The 19,495-nt window shown below is 39.7% G+C and overlaps 2 protein-coding genes across 21 annotated transcripts in view; one reads left to right on the forward strand and one right to left on the reverse strand.

Moving 5' to 3' along the window:
• TSPAN5 (tetraspanin 5) overlaps positions 1-6,599 on the forward strand; it is an 82,465-nt gene extending 75,866 nt beyond the window's left edge. For 2 of the 3 annotated variants that reach the window (XM_021550333.4, XM_085579064.1), the window contains 3 exons: positions 529-576; positions 708-824; positions 1,415-6,599. In XM_021550333.4, the coding sequence (XP_021406008.2) occupies positions 529-576; positions 708-824; positions 1,415-1,480 (231 nt within the window). In that variant the 3' untranslated portion in view covers positions 1,481-6,599. The remainder of the gene's footprint in view (positions 1-528; positions 577-707; positions 825-1,414) is intronic. The other variant, XM_085579065.1, reaches the window with a different exon arrangement.
• Positions 6,600-9,736: 3,137 nt separating this feature from the next.
• RAP1GDS1 (Rap1 GTPase-GDP dissociation stimulator 1) overlaps positions 9,737-19,495 on the reverse strand; it is a 90,465-nt gene continuing 80,706 nt past the window's right edge. For all 18 annotated transcript variants that reach the window (XM_085579054.1, XM_085579049.1, XM_085579050.1 and 15 more), the window contains 4 exons: positions 18,520-18,659; positions 15,697-15,823; positions 14,279-14,407; positions 9,737-10,403 (listed from right to left, as the gene is read on the reverse strand). In XM_085579054.1, coding sequence (XP_085435180.1) covers positions 10,276-10,403; positions 14,279-14,407; positions 15,697-15,823; positions 18,520-18,659 — 524 coding nt within the window. In that variant the 3' untranslated portion in view covers positions 9,737-10,275. The remainder of the gene's footprint in view (positions 10,404-14,278; positions 14,408-15,696; positions 15,824-18,519; positions 18,660-19,495) is intronic.

Genomic DNA, 19,495 nt, shown 5'->3' on the forward strand with positions numbered 1-19,495 from the left:
AACAGGCAGTAAGAACACATTACTCCAGTTGTTATTTTTTCTTTCAGGTTTTTGGTATGGAATTGTACATACGTCTAGAGACATTTTCAGAAAGAACTTGCAGCTTCTGCAACAGAACTGCTCCATGTCACCTCTTCATTCTGCACAGACCAAACCCTGAAAATGGCAACAATACTCTTGGCATATTTTTTAGTACAGACAGAACCTTTTCAGCAGAAGGTTCTTTCATTTACCATAGATGTTCCCTAGTCCTTTTACTTTACTAAATGCTTGTATCTGGAACATGGCGTTCACCCAGGTAGAGGGCTGGTTTTCCCAGCTTGCTGACTTGAGAGACTTGTTTACTACAAATAATTAATAGTGCAGAGTGAAGGATGAAGTTTTTTTATTAAAGCAATATGCTAGCCAAAGTTTGGGTAATTCGTCTTATTACGTACAGAACCAACACCAGGGAGTTGGGAGAAGGCGTTTGGGAGACATTTTACTGATTGCCTCTTTTCTCCTTTTCTCCCTCTCTCTCTCCTCTAGGAAGATGTTATTAATACTCAGTGTGGCTACGACGCAAGGCAAAAACCAGTAAGCTTTTTTTTCTTCCTTCTTAATGTGGTATGTTAAGGATCTGAATCCCTTTTGCAAGAGGAGATTATTCTGCTGGTGGTGTAGTTTAATGTAATTATCTCTGTTTTCTTCCCTCTTCTCCTTGGCAGGAAGTTGATCAGCAGATTGTTATCTACACTAAAGGCTGTGTCCCTCAGTTTGAGAAATGGTTGCAGGACAACCTTACCATAGTTGCTGGTATATTCATTGGGATAGCATTACTGCAGGTAAACATCATGTTCCCTGTAATGAGTTGCACAGGAGAATAATAGATAAAGTGAATGTATGAGAGGAGAAGCTGTATATGTGAATGGGAAATGCAGTGCCAGTTGTCTGTTTGTGGGTTTTAGCAGTGGGAACTAAATGTATGAGGCTTTCTTTGTGTTAAGGAATATTTAATTTTTATCTACAGGGATGCATTTTTTTTCTTTTCAACTCTCAGCAGGTTGAAACTAACACTGTTAGATAAACCTTATGTGGAGGCTTTCAAGTCTGTACAGACCTACTGTTTCCAGTGATGCTTAAATGAGTAGTAGAGAGCCTTTAGGATTGCTTTGAAACAAGACTAAAACTGTTACTAGAAACCAGAGGCACCATAAAAATACTGGGGTTACACGAGTTCTGAATATTCTTTCTTTTTCCAACACTTACTGGGCTGCAGGAGTTCTGCAATGTTCTTTCTTCTTCTAACACTTACTGTTAATTTAATGTCTACCTCTAGTGTTTCTTTCTTATCTAAGTTCTGTATAACCTAAGGAGTTTGCCTGTGTGAAAAGTTGTCTAATACTCCAAATGAATAAACTGTTGTCTCTTCCAGATATTTGGGATATGCTTAGCCCAGAATTTGGTTAGCGACATTGAGGCTGTCAGAGCCAGCTGGTAAAACTGCTGAAGTAATCACAAGAAGACACTGGACAACCGAAACCCTCTGAAACCTCCAGTGTGTCACTCCGACACCAAGCTGTATGGACATGGGTGACAGGGAAGCCTTCTCTCCCAAGTAGTCTCAAGTTTAAGTTCCTGATATTGCAGTGAACTTGTGTTTTTTTGGGGTGGGGGAGAGAAGAGTGGGCTATTGAAAATCTGCTGCTCACTGACAATTTTTTTTTCTTTTAAACCACCACTTTGAAAGCTGTTGAGCCATGAATCTCTACTGTATTCTTGATTTTGAGTAACAAGTGGACACTTTTTTAAATTGGTGTATTCAGTGAGACAGAGTTGCATTGTTGTAATCTGTGGATATGCTGTTTATTCATGTCATGAGATCTTTGATAGCTGCCAAATATTCCTGAGATGGTCTATCTCCTCACCACTCTGTAAAGGAACAATCTTCTTGTTTTCACAGCTAAACATAGCTACAGGCCTAAACCCATGAAGCAGGAAGCAACTTTCTATGCATCTATTGTACAGTAAAATAAATTGTTTTTAAAACAAGGGAAATTATTTTTATGCAAGCTTCCAACTATCTCCCTGTAGTACTTTGAGGTTGGAATTAGCAGAAGGGAGAATTGCTTAATTTTGTCAAGACCTTTCTTCCTTCTCCACTCTTGTATGAAGGGAAAGGAGTTTTATGTTTGATGAACAAGGGTTGCTGCCATACCTTTGGATATCAGTCTCTTAAGGCAAGGATGGGATATAACTGTATAAATGTATGAAAGCAGTGTGGATGTTGGGTCCAAGTGAAGAATAATATTCAAAGAATGAATTGTATAGTAACTTAAAAAAAATCAAAACTTATGTATCTGGTACAGCAGAATCTTTTGTTTCTCTGAAATTTAGTGCAACCTAATGTATTTAGGGATCTCACAGATACTAATGCTTTGACATACTCATGCAAAGCTGGTTTCTTTGGTCTGTTCCTGTTGGGGGCTTTGATCTTTCTTTTTTCTTTTTATTTTCTTTAATTCTTTTTACTTGCATGAGCTGTGGAATAAGAATCTGTGACACTCCAGTGCTTTAAATATGTGCATATGTTTTAATACAGTCTAATTCAAACTTATTTATTGATAAATGCATGTGATTATGGAAAGATCATTTCCCACTCTCTTGGAAGTTGGAGAGAACAGTTTTTGTCAGAGTAAATGCTGACGTCCAGTGAAAAAATTCATGCTATGGAGATGCGTCTCCTTTTCTTACTCTAAAGGCAACAAAGAGCTTTCTTGAAGCAACAGAATAAAAGTCTTAAAATAGAAGCATTTATTAGGATCAGCTAAGACAGACCCTTTTGAATTGGCTGCAAGAAAGCAGAATGTGGGGAAAAAGCACAAATAGTGGAGAAGACTTAAATCAGGCTCCATCCAGCTTAGTTCTTTTGATTTGTTCTTCTTTGCTAATAATAGTGAACTTTAAGACCTGACCATGGCTTTGGATAGTTTATTGCACCTTGTATAAATTTAGCATATTTTATGACCCTTCTCAGTATCTCCATACCAGTCCTGAAAGCTGTGGTCATGCTTTGGTCAGACAGTGGCAAAGGGTGTGTAGCACCTCCTTGTAAGAACATAACATCTTTCTGAGTTGAGTTTCCTAAACCAGGAGATATATGGAGTAGAAGAGAGGAACATAGTGCTTTCAAAGCTTCCCAGTTCTGGGGGATAGATAGAAGGCTGATCTGGTGACTTGTTAAGGCCCTTTTTGGTCCTGTGACACTTAAATGAATATACATACCCTTGCACATCTTGCCTTTCTGAGCTTTAGTTGGCTGTGGTTTTTCTCCCCTCTGCAGGCTGGTAATGGGCATGCTGGTGCTTCACAGATGCCTCAGACAGACCTGTTGTCCTCCCATCTTTGAGCATTGCCTCATCTTCTTCTGGTAACTCCCACTGACTGGCTCTGAATAGGCAGCCTCCATATCCCTTGGTATCTGCTGTTAAAGGCCAGCCATGACTCAGAATATTTTTTAAAGCCTTTCAAAGCAATTATAATTCATTGTCCTTAATAAAGTTGGTTCCACCTCAGCACAGCGTTATGTTTTTCTTAGCCATTCCTCGATTTGAGGAGTTACTGGTTGTTTTCCCCTAGAGGGACATACCGTTTTGCCTGATAGTGGCAGGACAGACAGATCGGCAGCACCAGTATTGCTGCACTGAGACAAAATTATGGAGAGAGGAATCAGGGAAGTGGGGTTGAGGAAATAACCCCTCCACCAAAGAGCCTTGATTGTGATCCTGGACTTTGGTTTGGAGGGAAAACAAAAAGCCTAATTACAGAAGTATTCTTTGTTGCCACTGATCTTGAATACTGCTGTTGCTGCTCTGAGTTTCTGAAGATAACTTCATTTTTCTACTTGAATCTCTGCAGTTGTACTGTATTGGGCCTTCTGTCTTGTCACGCTGTTCTCTGAGTTCCAGTCTGCTGGCTGTGCAGTTGGCAGTGTCAGACTGATAGGAGGGTAAATGCTCCAAGCTGAGCAATTCTTGTTCTCACAACTTGCATGTCTACACACAAATGTGCAACACTTCTGCTGAATCCCAGAATGACTGACTGTTTTTACAAAAACCACTAGATAACTTACTTTTCTAGAGCTCGTCTTTTGCTGTGGATGTTGATCCTTCTCACTCCCTCATTCCCAAGAGATACTTATTTACTCACGTTTGCATTGTTTGATGGATATGCACTGAAAGTTTAAGATTAGCTGTCTGTTACACATTTAAATCCCACATTTTTTTGTCTACAGATCAGGTAAGATGTCCTACAAATATCCCATCAACAGCTACTCAGCAGCTTAGTTGTCTGGTTTGGAAAGCTTGTGGGAGGCCTTGAAAATCAATGTATTATTGTCAGAATCTGCCAAATACATGCAAACTTTTTTCCAGGAAACTTTGAAAAGTTCATGTGAACTGCAACTAAAGCACAACTGCTGGCTACGTGGGCTCAGTGTCTAAAGCAATAAGATGTGGTAGGTGCTAGGACTCCATGACAATTTCTAGCCTGCCTGGTGTGGTGGTGGGGTACATATGAGTTCAGAGATCAGTCTAATTATCTTTAATATGCAGTAGTTTTTTAGAGATTTGTTGCCAGGAGTGGGAAACAGCTCTGTTTGCTGGGTGATTCCTGTGGAGTAGTGGCATTGCTAATGAGGACTCTAGCAGCAGCAGCACTGGCTTTAAAGCTATTTCCATATATCCCATTGAGCCCTGCCAGAGGGCATCACAGTCCTTGCTCTTCTGTTTTTAAATACCCTTTGTATTCATAAGCCTTTCTGTTGTTTGGAGTTTTTTTTTTGATTAATAGCCTAATGGACAAATGTTTGATTCATCTCTTTGTTTCTATTTTGGTAGCAGTAGGATCTCTTTGCTTAAAATCCGTAATTTTGATTGTGCCCCTTAGTTTGAAGCGGTGGGGGTGCTCTGTCCTGAAAGCCTTCTTCTCTCCCCTTTGAGAGAGATGCTTATTGTAGTTCTGGTGTGTAAATAGTGTTTGAAATGTAAATAGTAGCATGCAGATTAAATGATTCTTGCACATGACTGCTTTTCACCCTGAAAGTGTTTATAATGGAGAGGAAAGGTGTCCACCAGGAGAGTCCCAAACGTTTGTCTGGGCTGTCCTTCACCCTGATGGAGCAGCAGAGTGCCACAGCTGCCTGCACTCAGCGTCTGCCCAGTGGGTGGGTGGCTGCCCCTGAGGAAGGTGAAGCCCTGGCCAGCCCTTTGGGGCCCTGGTTAGTGGCAGGGCCTCCCTTTGCTTTCATCTTTGCTGCTTGGCATTAGAACAGCATTCGACTGTGAAGTGGAGAGTTGGTGGCAGCACCTCCTACAAGTTATGGGAGGTTGCCATCACTTGTGGCAGGACTAAACATGGTGCTATAAGAACTGTCCTGGACGTCAATCTGTGTTTTTACCACTTTAGAGATACCCTTGTTAAAATTGGTTTTGGTTAATATGCTTGGTTATGAGAGAAACTATTGTCTGAATTTTTGATTCTGTTTCCCTTCTTGCTCTGTATGTCTTTTGGGTGCATTGAAATAGCAGTTCTGCAAATACCTGGGAAGGTAATTAGACCTCAAAAGGCGTCAAGCACTGCTGAATGTTCCAGTTCCTCCCATTTTTGTTTTTTCTCTGAATCCTTTTCAGATACCCATAACAAATGATGAAACTGTCTAAAACAAATGAAATATTACTACCCTGATCCATTCGCTACCAAATTTTGCCCCTTGAGAAAAATAAATAAAAAATCTGTCTCCCTTAACATGCAGTATATGAATACTACTAGCATGCACAGGGCAGCACTGCTAGCTGTCTTTTGTGTTTCGGCAATACAAGTGTGTCAATAAAAAGTTCCATCTGTATGTGTGTTCATGTTCACACTGTGTACATAGTAGAGATGGACCTAGAGCTCTGGGAAGATTGGGATGTGGGTTTATTACTCAGATCCATTTCTGATACATATATTCCAGATCAGTTCCATCTGAATCTTTCTGTCTTGTTCATCTGAAGGTGTACAGCAAGGTGTCAATATTTACCCTTTGTGTATCATTCCTTTTTATATGAATGTATTCTCTTGTGTTCCTTTTTTATCAGTTGTAAAATTGATTGTAAAAGCCAACTACACTTACCAATTGAAAGTATTGCTATAGCAGAACTGCATGCCCAGTAGAGTTTGACTTGAGCTTTAGTTTTCTGATTTCAGACTGGTTCCCTTCAGTCTAGGAGAAAAGCATAGATCAGGTGCATAATGTATTACTTGTCATCTTTAGCATTAGACTGTGGTATTGTATCACATGCTGATCTCAATGGATGTAACTGGAGTCTACTTAGGAAGTTAATGCAACTTCCTGGTAATTCATTTTAAGCTATTGAAAATGGTCTTGGACATGCTACTTGTGTTCTTGGATTTTTGTTTTTTAATAGAGGCGTTTTTTAGGAATGTTTTAATACACTTATGATGGACAATACAATAGTTTTAATAGTCGTGCAGTATTCTGTATTTACTTGAAGTAAATCATTTTATATGCAATTTGTTAGATAATTAAAATTTTATAAATAAAATTGTGTGAAATATGATGTTGTGAATGTGTATGCACTCTTGATGTAGCACTTAATATAAACAAGAAAGATAAATTCATGGAAAGTTTCTCCAGGAAAAGATCACTACCTTCTTTCCTCCAAACTAACAGGGGAAATAAATCCCCATCTCTCATATGTGTTGTAGAATACTGTGTTCTGATTAAATCACAAAACATCCTTATGCCTCCAGTGGCTGCCCTTAGGTGAATAATAAGCTAAGAAATGAAGAAAATGTCCCCACATGAAGAGATCCCTTATTTGCTGTCAGCTGTTGTTGAAGTCTCTGCCTAATGAACATGCTCTGCTTCTTTCCAACAGGTTGCTGATGTTCCTCGGGCTGCAATGGCTGTGCTCTCCCCAGAATTATTCTGGTGACACTGGTGTGTTCAGAAGTTGATGCTTTGCAAGACTTACACAAATGAAATTCCCACCTCCCTTCTCAAAAGTTTAAATAAGTGTGACATGTCCTTAAACAGAAGTAGTGAGAACTGGCTTACATTATTGTGCAGGTAAAAATGGGTAATGATGTCTTGTGCTACCTTGGATAGAGGAGCAGGCAGACTTTTTTAAAAAGTATTTAAAAACCTCTAGGTTTTGTACACAAAATGGCACTGTGATCAATTTAAAAGCATATCTATATCCAGATTGAAGTCTAATGCCTTTTTCATATTTCAGGCATATGACATTTATCTGAATGTATGGAAATTATTTGGCAAAATAAACATCTAAACTGGGGACAGATTGACACACAAACACAGGAATGACCAAAAGTTTACAAAAAAGAAGAAAGGCCAAGGGCATTGCCTAATAGATGTGACAAACTTGGATAAGTGTTTTCATGATGGAGAGGGAGACTAGGAGTGGCTACCTGCCATCCGTCAAAATCTTAACAGACTTGTACAGTGATTCTTGAAGTTGAGGCTGGTTACCATTTTAAAACAAATTACCTTTTCCAATGGGGGCTCTGGATGCAAGGCCAGTATTGGGGTTTCTGCCAACTTCACTCTTCCAGAGTGAAGCTTCTCCTTGTAATAATGACACTGAAATGTTAAAACATGTGGATGTGTTCACATTCCCAACAGTGAGATGCTGGGCCTTGCAAAGTTTGTACAGATGCCAACGAGTGTGACACTCGAGGGAGGTGCTGCCTGCCTAGTGGTATGGCCGTAGGGATTGTTCTGGCTTGGCTGTGATGGCACTAAGACAAAGACAAGGCCCCATGTCTGGCATTGCTGTCATAGAAACAGTCTGAGCAGCAGATGTCAAGGTTTGCTTAGATGCAATCTAGATAGTAAACATCTGACTGGAATTATTGTCAGCGTTTCCACTTCATTTGACTTCAGTCCAGATAGTAGTGAAATGCAAAAGTAAGGTCCTTAGATCCCATTTGTGTTTTAAAGAGGATAAATGATTTACTAACTACATAGAAGTAACCTGCAGACTGCAGCACACCTCAGGACAGTGCAGCATTTATGTGGCTAGATAGTCTGTTCAATTACCTCCTTCTACTGTGGCATCTTTGCCCTTATGTGGGCTTTCCTTCCTAGGCTCAGCACAGATTTTATCTAGAAATGCAAGTCATTTGATATTCCATCCAGGGAAACCATCTGAAAGTAGGGTATCACGATTGGCCTGTGTTTATGCTTGCTGTGACAGTGGTATGTATTCCTGATAAACATTTGGTGATGAGAATAGAGCTAATGCTTAACCACAGCTCCAGTTAGACAACCAAATGGGAATTCTGTCAACATCACAACCAGTTTGTGTGAGCACTTGCTGTTTATACCAGTGTCAAAAGGAATAAATAGTCTCTTTTGAGAACCAGGCAGGTTGTTGATAACTGGCCTTTCAAATGTTATTTTGGGTTGTGTTAAAGTCAATAGGGTTTCTGTGCCTGAGAGAACTTGGGCTTGTGAGGGCCTGTGAGCTGTGATTGTAAACATGCTGGTTATGTTCAGCAGCAGTGCAGAGGTTCTGTGTTATTTGGAGCCTGATGTCAGAAGCTCCTGGTCTGTGTTGACAGTTCTGCACTCTTGTCAGTGGTTTTACTGCATTAGTACTAGCAAATGCCTTTTTGAATGTGTGTTTTGTTGTTTTGGTTTTTTGCTGTTGTGCAGTTTGGTATTGGAGGCTTTTTCTGCATGTTTCTGGCACTGGATTAAATGGATGTGGAATCTCTGCAGTGTGAAAATTCCTGTAGCATCTGCTGTGTTTTGGTACAATCTGAGACCTTAAGCTGGCTATTGAAAGCAAGTTTCTTTTCATACTCAGCTTGTGTAAGTAATCCCTTTACCCTCATCTTCCCATCACAGTATCTGAGGAATAAGCAGTGGTTTCATGGAGCTGGGGAGTGAATACGTGAAAGTCAAAAGCAGTGGTTTGCAATTACCTGGCATGGAATCTCATAGTGTTTGGATTTTGGGTTTGCTGCCTCTGCTGATATGAAAAGGAAACTTCAGTGAAGGCTGGCACTTCAGCACTGGGGATGCTGAATTCACTTTAAAATGTTTTAGATCTTGTGACCTTCATGCATGGTGGGCTTGATCAAGCTAGGCAATGGTATTACACAGTCCAAAATAACATCTGCAGGCTTGTTGAAAACAGCTATCCTAACTGGCTCCTTGTTTTGCCAAAGTGCTGTCTGCTGGTTTGCTCGTTGGCATGTTACAGACCTACAAAAGAGCAGCTGTGAGATAAGATACTCAGACTGGCAGTTTTCCATCTCCCTTACCTAGGAAAGGAGCAATAGGAAGTCTCTTGCATCTTCCATTTCTCATTTAATGGGCTTCTGTTGAACAGCTGCTGCAAGATATTCCTTTAAAAATCCATCTATAAAAACCCCCCAGTAGACAAAGAAGCAATCCCAAGCAAGCCCAGGAGCACTTGTATGCACATGGCTTTATAGGATAAGGATTGTATCATGCATTGCTGCTAAAATGCATGATTGTTATGCCACACAGTGCCTCTGTGTGAGCACAAACAGTGAAAGTGGTTGGAATAGCTTCCTTTGTATCTGCTCAGCTGAAAGGCAGTGATCACATTGGGCCAGAGCCAGGAACAAAAAGAATTCACCAGTGCATGGTGGTGCAGTCACGGCTTCTGCGTGGGGTTAGAAAAAAGGACAAACCACAGGGTAAAGTGAGAGCACTGAATTTTTATTTGTTACCTCTAGGTACCATGAGTTTGACATTAATAGGCAAGACCAGTGAATGAGCAGCAGTACATTGCATTCAGACCTGAATCTCCAAAGCACCAAAAATTGAGCTAGATTTACTTCTTAATCCTATAGTCAGTACACTAGTCTGGACCTGCTGCATCTCGTATTGTTCCTAATTTAGTAGTACATTTTTATGCAGTTAGGGGGCATGAGGAAAGAGTCAGTTGTGTAGTACCACTTCTACATCATCATAAGACTACAACATGCACATTCTACTATGTGGCCCAAGCAACAAGAATACAAGTAGAACAGTTACGGGTGGAGACAGGTTCATGTTAACACCACCTATGAATTTGTAGAAACCTTTCTGGACAGGTACCTACAGCAGTTCATCGGTTTGTGTGGGAATGTTACACGCATGCACAAGTGATACAGTGGAAAACATAGCAGGAGCAGCAGCAGGACGGAGGACAAAGGTGAAATCTGTAATGGGATGCACTGGAAACAAGACCTTTCTCAGCTTTCTACAGCAAGTCTCTGCTCTGTTAGCGAGGCCTGCTGGGCAACAGTTTTGTTCTCATGGCTGCGGAGTTTTGATATGACTTCTAGAAATGCCATGCTCTGCACTTCCTTTTGAAGAGGTTCTGGAAAAGGAAATATTAAAAGAAACAGTGCTTTGTATGAGATAAGCAGAAGAAAACTGAGAAACTTTTCTACTAAACTCTGTACACACAAGCATGCAGCTGTGAGTATGCATAATCTGGTTATTTACTTTTTTGAATTGCTTTTGATGATGGAGAGAGAACTTTTCAGGGCCTCCAGCATACACAAACTCCATGGATTTCAGGTCATGATGAATGATGAAGCTGCTGCATAGCAGTTAAGAATATCTACCTGGATTGCCTTCCAAAACAGATACTTCGGAAGTATTTTTAATGAAAACATTTTTTTTTTAATTCTTTAAACTAGCCTGACCAAATGAGCTGGCTGTGACAGACTCACTGCATCATTTGTGTGTGTCAACTCTTACTGGTTGTGTGGGGGTGTGAGATGGGTCCTTAATGGATGTGTCACCACCTGATCACTGTTTGCTGTCCCTTTACAGCTCAGCTCTGAAATTAATGCAAACAACATAATGCAGAGTACTGCCCATTGCTGTGCATATGGATGCAGTGTTTATGTTCTACTCAAAGTAGGAGACACTGTCTGATGATTCTGATCCTGGATTGCATGTTACTTACTTTTTGTATTATTTAAGAGAGGTTGGCAGCAACTCAAAAAATTGAGCAAAAATTGTAAAAAATTTGACAAGTGTTCTCAAAGCCCTGTACACTGAACATCTCAAAGTTTTGACCTAAAATGGTTGGTTTTGTTATATGCCTCTCTAGTGAAATCCCATTCAGCAACAAATACCTATTATTTTTGCTTTCCACATGTTGCTAGGGGCCTAATCTCTGAATTTCCCAGAAGAAAACCTACCTGTTTCAGATAGCTATGCTTTATGGTATGCTATTTACTTATTTTTTATTTAAAAGCAAGCTTTAGCATTTGTTCCCATCCCTACCTACTTTCTTGTTCACATGTTTTTAGTTCTCATGCAGTTTAATCCCTACCACTGGCACGTCTCATGCTGCTGTACACCTGGGAAGGTGTATGTACAGACTGATGTCAGTGAAGCTGTTGGGGTGTTCATGCTATGTATGCACTTCCTGCTTGCTGCTGAGATACCAACATGTTTAGGCAAGGTATTTCACTGTGCTTTACCATGGCTGGTAACATCCAGCTTTCATGGAGACTCTTGGCCTGCAGAAGACTGTGCTAGCTAAGAATGCTCTGCTTTGGATAATCCATTTTCCATTGTCCTCATTTTTCTTTCCCTATCCATTCACTCAGTTGCAAGAGGAACTTCCAGATGGAAAGAATCATATAAAAATAGGTATCTGTTAACTACTTAACACCATTTGAAGTTCAACAAAGGCAAATGCAGAGTTGTTCACCTGGGGAAGAATAACCCAAGGCACCAGCACAGGCTGGGGGCTGATCTAGGAAAAGCATCTCTGTGGAGGACCTGGGTGTCCTAGTAGACAAACAGCTGTCCATGAGCCAGCAGTGTGTCCTTGTAGCCATGAAGGCCACTGGTATCCTGGGGTGCATTAGGAAGAACATGGACAGCAGGTCAACAGACTCTCTGCTCAATCCTGATAAAGCAACATCTGCAGTGCTTTTGTCCAGTTCTGGGCTCCTCAGTACAAGAGAGACAAGGAGCTCCTGGAGTCGATCCAGGGCAACAAAGATGATTTAGGGACTGGCTGAGGGAGCCAGGTCTATTCAGCCTTGAGAAGAGATGACAAAGAAGGAAACTCATCAGTGTCTGCGAGTATCTGAAGGGAGGGTGTGAAGAGGACAGAACCAGGTTCTGCTCAGTGATGCCCAGCAGTAGGACAAGAGGCCACAGGCAGAAACTGATGCACAGAAGTTCCACTTAAACATGAGGAAGGACTGCTTTACTGTGCAGGTGATTGAACACCAGAACAGATTGCCCAGAGAGGTTCTGGAGTCTCACTCACTAATCTTCTGCATGTGCTCTAGGATGGCTCTGCTTGAGCAGGGAAGCTGTACCACTGTGGTCCCTTCCAACTTGACCCATTCTATGAACACACAGATGTTGGCAACATCAGGTTAAGTGTGATGCCAGATACCCCGTAACAAAACATAGTAACAACAGCAGCCACTGGAGAATTAAACCAGTGGAGCTTCTTCTAGTCTTGATTGAACTATACTGGGGTATACCTTAATAAATATACAGGTCTGTTCACAGTAGAATAAGGAAATGTGGCTCATGATGGTAATGAAAACAGTTTAGAGGCAACAGAGCTGTAAGAGATAGTATTTTTCCATGTAAAGAGCAATCAGCTCCTTGATTCTCCTCTCCTTGGTTAAAATAGTAAACTTCCCACCCCAACTTAGAAGTTAATACCAGGGTTGCTCAGTTATTTTTGTGTCCTCAATGATTTTACACAGGTCTCTTCATCAGGAAGCAAAGCAGAACTCTGGGTCAGTCAAATCCTGGGCGTTAACTTCACAGCTGCATAATGCAGTGACAAGCTGCTGTCTGTTCTCTGGGAGTAGGGTAAGGAGCCTTATGCCTAGGCAAAGCTTACAGTGCAGTGGAAGACTAGACTACTAAACTCTGCCACTTGGATAACCCTAAAATACCTCCCCTAAGATAAGACTGCTCTGTACTCTGGTGGACAAGAGAGACAGTTTTACATGTCTTAGCAAGCTAAGGCTTGTTAGCAAATTTTGAGCACAATCTTTGCACACTGAGATGTCTATACTCTCTAAAACTGAGTACTTGTTCCTATAAGATGGCAGGAATACAATATTCACTTGTATGGATGTACAGGTCTCCAAAATTACACTTGCAGTAGGCATGGTGAACTCTGTTTAAGTAAAAAACTGAGTACTTGTTCCTATAAGATGGCAGGAATACAATATTCACTTGTATGGATGTACAGGTCTCCAAAATTACACTTGCAGTAGGCATGGTGAACTCTGTTTAAGTAAAAAAGCATACTTGTTTACAGAGAGCACACATTTAACTGTGGTAACTTTTAAATCTATTAAAAACTTTTAATCTATTAAATCTATTAAATGACTTGCTGTAATCTCTAGAGAACCTTCATAAGTTTCATACTTGGTAAGTTGTGCAGACAGGCTCTGACTTTCCACATTTCTGTAATTATTCCAGTTCTTTTTCATCTTAGTTGACTGTAAATGCCTAGACCTTTATGGAATGAAATCTGTTCTTTCTCCACAGATTCAATCTTGCTTAAAGAACTGAATTAACGAAACGTAGCAATTTCCTGAAACCTTGAATGAAATTTTTCCATGACATCTTGCTCTTTTTTGTTTTGTGTTTTTTGTCTGCCCACACTCAGGTGGGAAGTTGCAATATCAAACCACAGCCTGTTTGAAGAGCCTGTAAACAGCATGACCTTTAGCAGAGGGTGAACTCAGAGACATGAGAGTTTACAGTGTCCAGCACTGATGTGTCTTAGTGCACGTTGTGCCTGGTGGGCTGTTGAGGGAAGGAGTCTTCCTAGTGACATAAATGTAAATAAGGATCCTTCCTAAAGTACCCATCACACATCAATTACAGGGAACTTGCAGTTAGAAATGAAAATGAAATTCTTGTGATCTGCATATTTGCAAAGACAACTTGATATTGTACAGTTTTAAATGCTTTCATTTGTTTCCTGTCAAAGTTCGAGCTAGCTGCATCCTACAGAAGTCATGGTCAAGTTTCTACAGTTAATATCCCAAACTGAGTTAACAGCTTCATCCTTGACATTATAGATAGACACTACAGAGTCAAAGTAAACTGAACCTTTGTGTTTCTATCCATTGTGAACAGAGAACCAGTCACAGTGTGTTTGCACATGTTCTATGTTCAGCTGTAGGAGAGAACTATATTGCATACATGGATCTTGGGAAGTAGCCTCTCCTGAATACTCACCAGATCCTATAAGAGCACAGATCAGCACCATGGAGTTGTATTTTATTTCTGGAGCACTCCTGTCATCTGAGAGCAGTCTGTGTAGAATCTGAACAAGCTGAGCATTTTCAAGATCCTTTTCAGCAGTGACTGAAATACAAGTGAAAATTTTAAGTCTGGAAGTGCCACTTGCTTTGACGCTTCCATGTGTTATCCCTTTATTGAAACATGATCTCTCACCAGAGTGAAAGTGAGGCTGTGGTCACCAGCCTCATTGGTATAAAACTCAAGCACATATTTGATGGTATGATGGCAAGAATCATAGGTTTTGCTATAAAAATGTGAAGTTGTCTGACTGCTTGAAAGGACAGTCACAGAGTTTAATGATGAAATCCAGTCTTAATGTTCTGTAAGCTGATGGAAAAGCCATGAGGCTTTCTAGCCATTTAGACCAACACCTGAAATATTTCAGTTTTCAACACTTCCATTGCCTGAATTTGCTTTTGGAAATTCTGTCTGAGTAAATATAGATTGCATAGTTCTTGATTCAATGGTAGAGGGAGCTCAGGGTCCATTATAAAGCCTGTGGAAAACTTTTCAAGATGTCCATTTGAGTTACTGCCTCTGTAGTTTTCTAAGATACATGTTTTGAATTCGGGCTCAACCTTTAAATGCCTGAAGACAAGACAAAGAGATGATTCGTGTGAATAGGAACATCTTTCCTTTTATTTAAAACAATTCCTTGAGGTATTGGCAGTGATTTGAAAGTTGAACAGAGCATTCCCGTAGAGTACACAATGGCAAGAGATGAAATCAAGAACAAAAATATGTAAGGTTGTTTGTTTAGTTCCTTAGTTAAAAAGTAAGTAAACAGGATAAACAAAACCTCTGTTGAACATTTACTTTCCTGTTTCAAAAGTAGAGGTACTACAAACACAGGTCAAGACATGTAATCGTGTCTGCCTTCATATGGCAATTCTTGCACTTGATCTTGGGTAATTTAATGAAGACATGTTGGGAGCATTAACCATCTCCATGTATTTTCTAGTTCTCACTTATTAGGTAAGTGCACTCTTCACTTTGAAAAGCTTTCTCAAAAGTGGATTAACATTCCAGTGTAGGAATGTGGTCAGGTCATATAGTCTCTAGTCTAAGGTATGTTTGCTTTCTGAGTTTTACCCCAAATCTGAAAGTTAAACTGGAGGGCCTATCTAGATCACTCCACCACCTACCAGAATGATGGAGCAGATCCCGTGTAACCAGTACTCTCCAGTTTCTTGTGTAACATGATGGCTTGCTCATCTCTGCATGAACCACCATGGTAATACTGAAAGGCAGGTGGAAGGAGGAGGCTATTCTACATTGCATTCTCCCTCTATGGCTTCTCTTGGGCACAGACTGGAAAGGAGACAAGTGAAGTGAACTCCTGGGATACTCACCTAACTCTAGAGCTGCTATCAATGCCAGTGCAACGAGAGCTTCATTTTGCATTATTACGTGTTCGCTGGTCGCCATGGTTACTAAATGCTTGATGCCACCGCTCTGTACAATGGTCCTAATTACATCCTAAAATAAATAATGCAAAGATAACAAAATTCTGCACTGCATACGAACTATATTAAATAAGGAAACTGTCAGGAATAGTGTGTTATCTTTGGGTAAGGGTACTCGTTGGTTTTGTGCACACAGAATCACTTTATACATCAATGTACAGACATGCAGGTCTACATATTATCTGTTACTGCTCTGCAATTGCAAGGTACAGGGTGTTAAACCAAGGCAGGTAACCCTATAACTAAGTTAAGACATACATAATGAACTCTTTTCCAGGTTATACAGTGTAAACTTAAGTTCTCATGCTGTGCCATCAATCATCAAATAATTAGGGGTTCAAAGTATCCAACAAAATACATACTTGGAGTAAGGAAACACACAAACATAGTTATAATGAAGTTATTAAATGCTTCATCTCCAAGAATTTTCAGTTTCTTCAAAATGTTCAGAGAGGTGAGATCACAAATATGACACATTATTATGTAACAGAAAGGGTGTACTTGAAAAACTGTTTAGACATACGACAGAAAAATGAGCAGTGGTATCCTGTTATGGAATTTTTCTTCAAATACAAAGGAGGTAAGGAAAAGGATGTATGGGATACCAATATGTTGGTTTCTTTTCTAAAGTCAGCTGTTAAACTGAACTATTGTACAGTACTGCTGCCTAGTATCTAGGAACTTAAAATGTATTTTAACTGGGTTAAATGTGTCTAAAGTAGATAAAAAATACACAACTAGGATACTGTTTTCAAGTCCACAATTTGATCCAAATTATGTGACAAGAGATAAAGATTATAGTAGACTAATACTTTACAGGTTCTAGTAATAATTTCAAAAGTGGTTTCAAAAGTGCACCTCATGTTTTCACCATCTTATATCCCAAAAATACTTGCAAAATGTTTGTCTGAAAAATCAGATAACTTGGCATGCTGAAAGGAAACTGTTCAAGGAAATGTGGAATGGTTTTTTATTATTTTTTATTTGTCCTGTGAGTGCACAACGGTTTGAAATAGCATTTATTTCTTGAAACAAGAATATGATTTAAAAGTTTTCATCTATATCTTAAATTTCCATTTAAAACACATCCCCCTTTCTTACACCAGCCACAAGCCAAAACAGTGAGATGTATAGTCTCATTACTGTGAGACTATAACATAAAAAAAAAAAGAAACATCTAAACAAACCATCTCTAATACTAATACTTTCAGTCCCAACCTTATTAAAAAAAAACACCCAAAACCACAAAAACCAACATGCCAAAGTAGTTTTCAGACTGAGACAACCTGGAACTGCTAAGTTCTATTTGAATTAGTGTGGAATTTTGTGTATGTAAGTCTTAAGAACCAATCAGCATCTTTGACATAAAATTTTTTTATATTGTAGGTGAACATCACCCTTTAAAAGGCAGTATGAAATAGATGACAGCCATGAGGTTTGGTGCTATTGTGGCTGAAATCACAGTACCTACTCCAGTTTTGTAGAATGACTAAAACTAACTGTTGCGTTTGTATATATTACCCCAAAGCATTTAAAATTAAAAGCCAAATTCAAACCTGATGTTAAGAGCCATTCAGCTGTACTCATATTCAAACCTAGAGGGCAGCAAAAGCTTAAAAAAACCCCACCCTCTCAGCTCTGTTATCCTCTTCATGTCAAATTTCCTTTGTGAGTACATGCACCCCACAAAAATTAACCTCTGATAATGCTGTTAATTTCTGCCTTAATATCTATTTGATGCCATCTGTAGTGTATCCATATTTAGAATTTAATTATGTTGTCCTATAGAGAATATTTATTAAGTCTCACATCTGTGGTGGTGTTTGCCATCCATGCATGCATGTTGGAGACTTTGGGGAGGGGGGCAGAAGAAGTGAGAACCAGAAAAATGAACCTTCATCAGTTTTAGAAGTTGAACATAAAATGGAGAAAGGGTATTAGACAGAGACAGTGATATTAGCAATCAGCAAAGACTTAAATCCCTGTGAGGCCTGTTGATTTATTCTTGGAGATGCTCAGTACACATCAGGCCCCTACTATATTTTTCACTTCACTTTGACTTCAGGGTCAGTGTACAGTCCAAGCTCCCCAAATCACACTTGCTATTTAAGTTCAGTAATGCAGCCTGTGTTCATATCAGTGAACATGCTAAAAGAAGTCTGAGCCTGAAATAGCCTGTCTCCAGAGATGTGTTTGTCCTTTACAAGGCTGCTTTGTCTAATACTCAGCTGAAGAAGAATGATGGACTTGGACTGCTCATGTAAAGATATCTGATTGATGTAAAGGTGATGAATTTTTCCTAAAGTTACCTTTTGCCATATACAAGCAAGTTTTTGTTAGAATTTGGAATAAATTATAATTTTAAATGATCCATGACAATCTTAAAACTCTGAAATATGCTGTATGAAGAGTAGGGAGACAGACTATTTCTGGATCTCAGTTTTATATAAATATATAGCAAGATCCTAACAACTGAGTTCACCGATTCTTCATATATAGCATCATTAAAACATAGAAAATACAGCATGCTGAACTTCTGCAGGATACATTTAAAATAAAAATAAGTCAAGCCTTGGGCAGAGTGATGTAACACATGAATACCCAAGCTGGCTTGCTAGAAGGATTGCATGGTGGAGGGCTGGTTACCAACAGCAAGTGCACAGGTAACTCTTGGCTCTGACAAACTGACCTTTTTCTCCACTAACTTACTTTTGATTTGCTGTGTCGTATAAGTGCAGAAAGTAGTCTGTTGGACTCTCCCATCACACCTGCGTGATCCTTGGCTTCACACCACTCCACCAATCGTTCCACCAGTTTTACGTTTTTGCCCAGCTGTTCAGCTGCTTCTGCTACATCATGCCGGAGCCAACAACACAACAAAAAGGTTGTCACTTTTTTAAAGCAAGTGCTAGGAAAACAAGGTGAAAGTTACTAACTTGGAGGAGTTAGAAGAACTTCACTAGCCTGCACTACCAATGGGAAAAGTCTAGATTGCATTAAGGCAAGTAAAGCCAGTCAAAATGAAAAGAAATTTTAAAATATCCAGACAAACATTCATAATCCAGTTTTTGAAACAACTTATCAGCTCAGTTAATGAAGCTTGTGCACTGATGAAGAGCAGGGAAAATACAGGTGATATCACACCCCCAGCTGATCTGTGAGCCAGCTCAAGAATTAAAAACCAGGAGGGACTGTTGCCAGAAGGGAGCACTGTGGTCAGTTAGATCAGGTTTGATAGACTGTAAGTCACATAAGTTTCTTTAAAAAAAAGTCTATTTCACATCCAATAGCTTTGCTAGAACTAGAATGAATCTTTTGAAAAAATCTGTAGGACTGAGTCAAAAATAAATACACAGCTAATTTACCTCATAGCAGACTTCTGATTTCATAAGTCCTCATCCTGGAACAAGCTGGTAACTAAAAGGTGCCTTTTTTTTTTGGAATTGCAGTCTATCAATTAATAGAGTATTATCCTGTTCCAAGGACCAAGGTACAGCCAGAGAATACAGTAAATGAACAGCAAAACAGGAGTGGTAGCTCATAACACTCACACCTCAATACACACTTGTAATGTGACAGTGTAAAGAAGTTCAAAAGTAAATAAGCATTTGACACCTATTTGGAGGGTCCCTGGTAGTCAGTTTAGGAGTTCTGAAAAAAAAAAAAAAAATCAACCCACATTCCT

This window comes from Lonchura striata, chromosome 4 (genome assembly GCF_050655825.1).
Source record: "Lonchura striata isolate lonStrDom1 chromosome 4, ASM5065582v1, whole genome shotgun sequence".
Classification (NCBI taxonomy): Eukaryota; Metazoa; Chordata; class Aves; order Passeriformes; family Estrildidae; genus Lonchura; species Lonchura striata.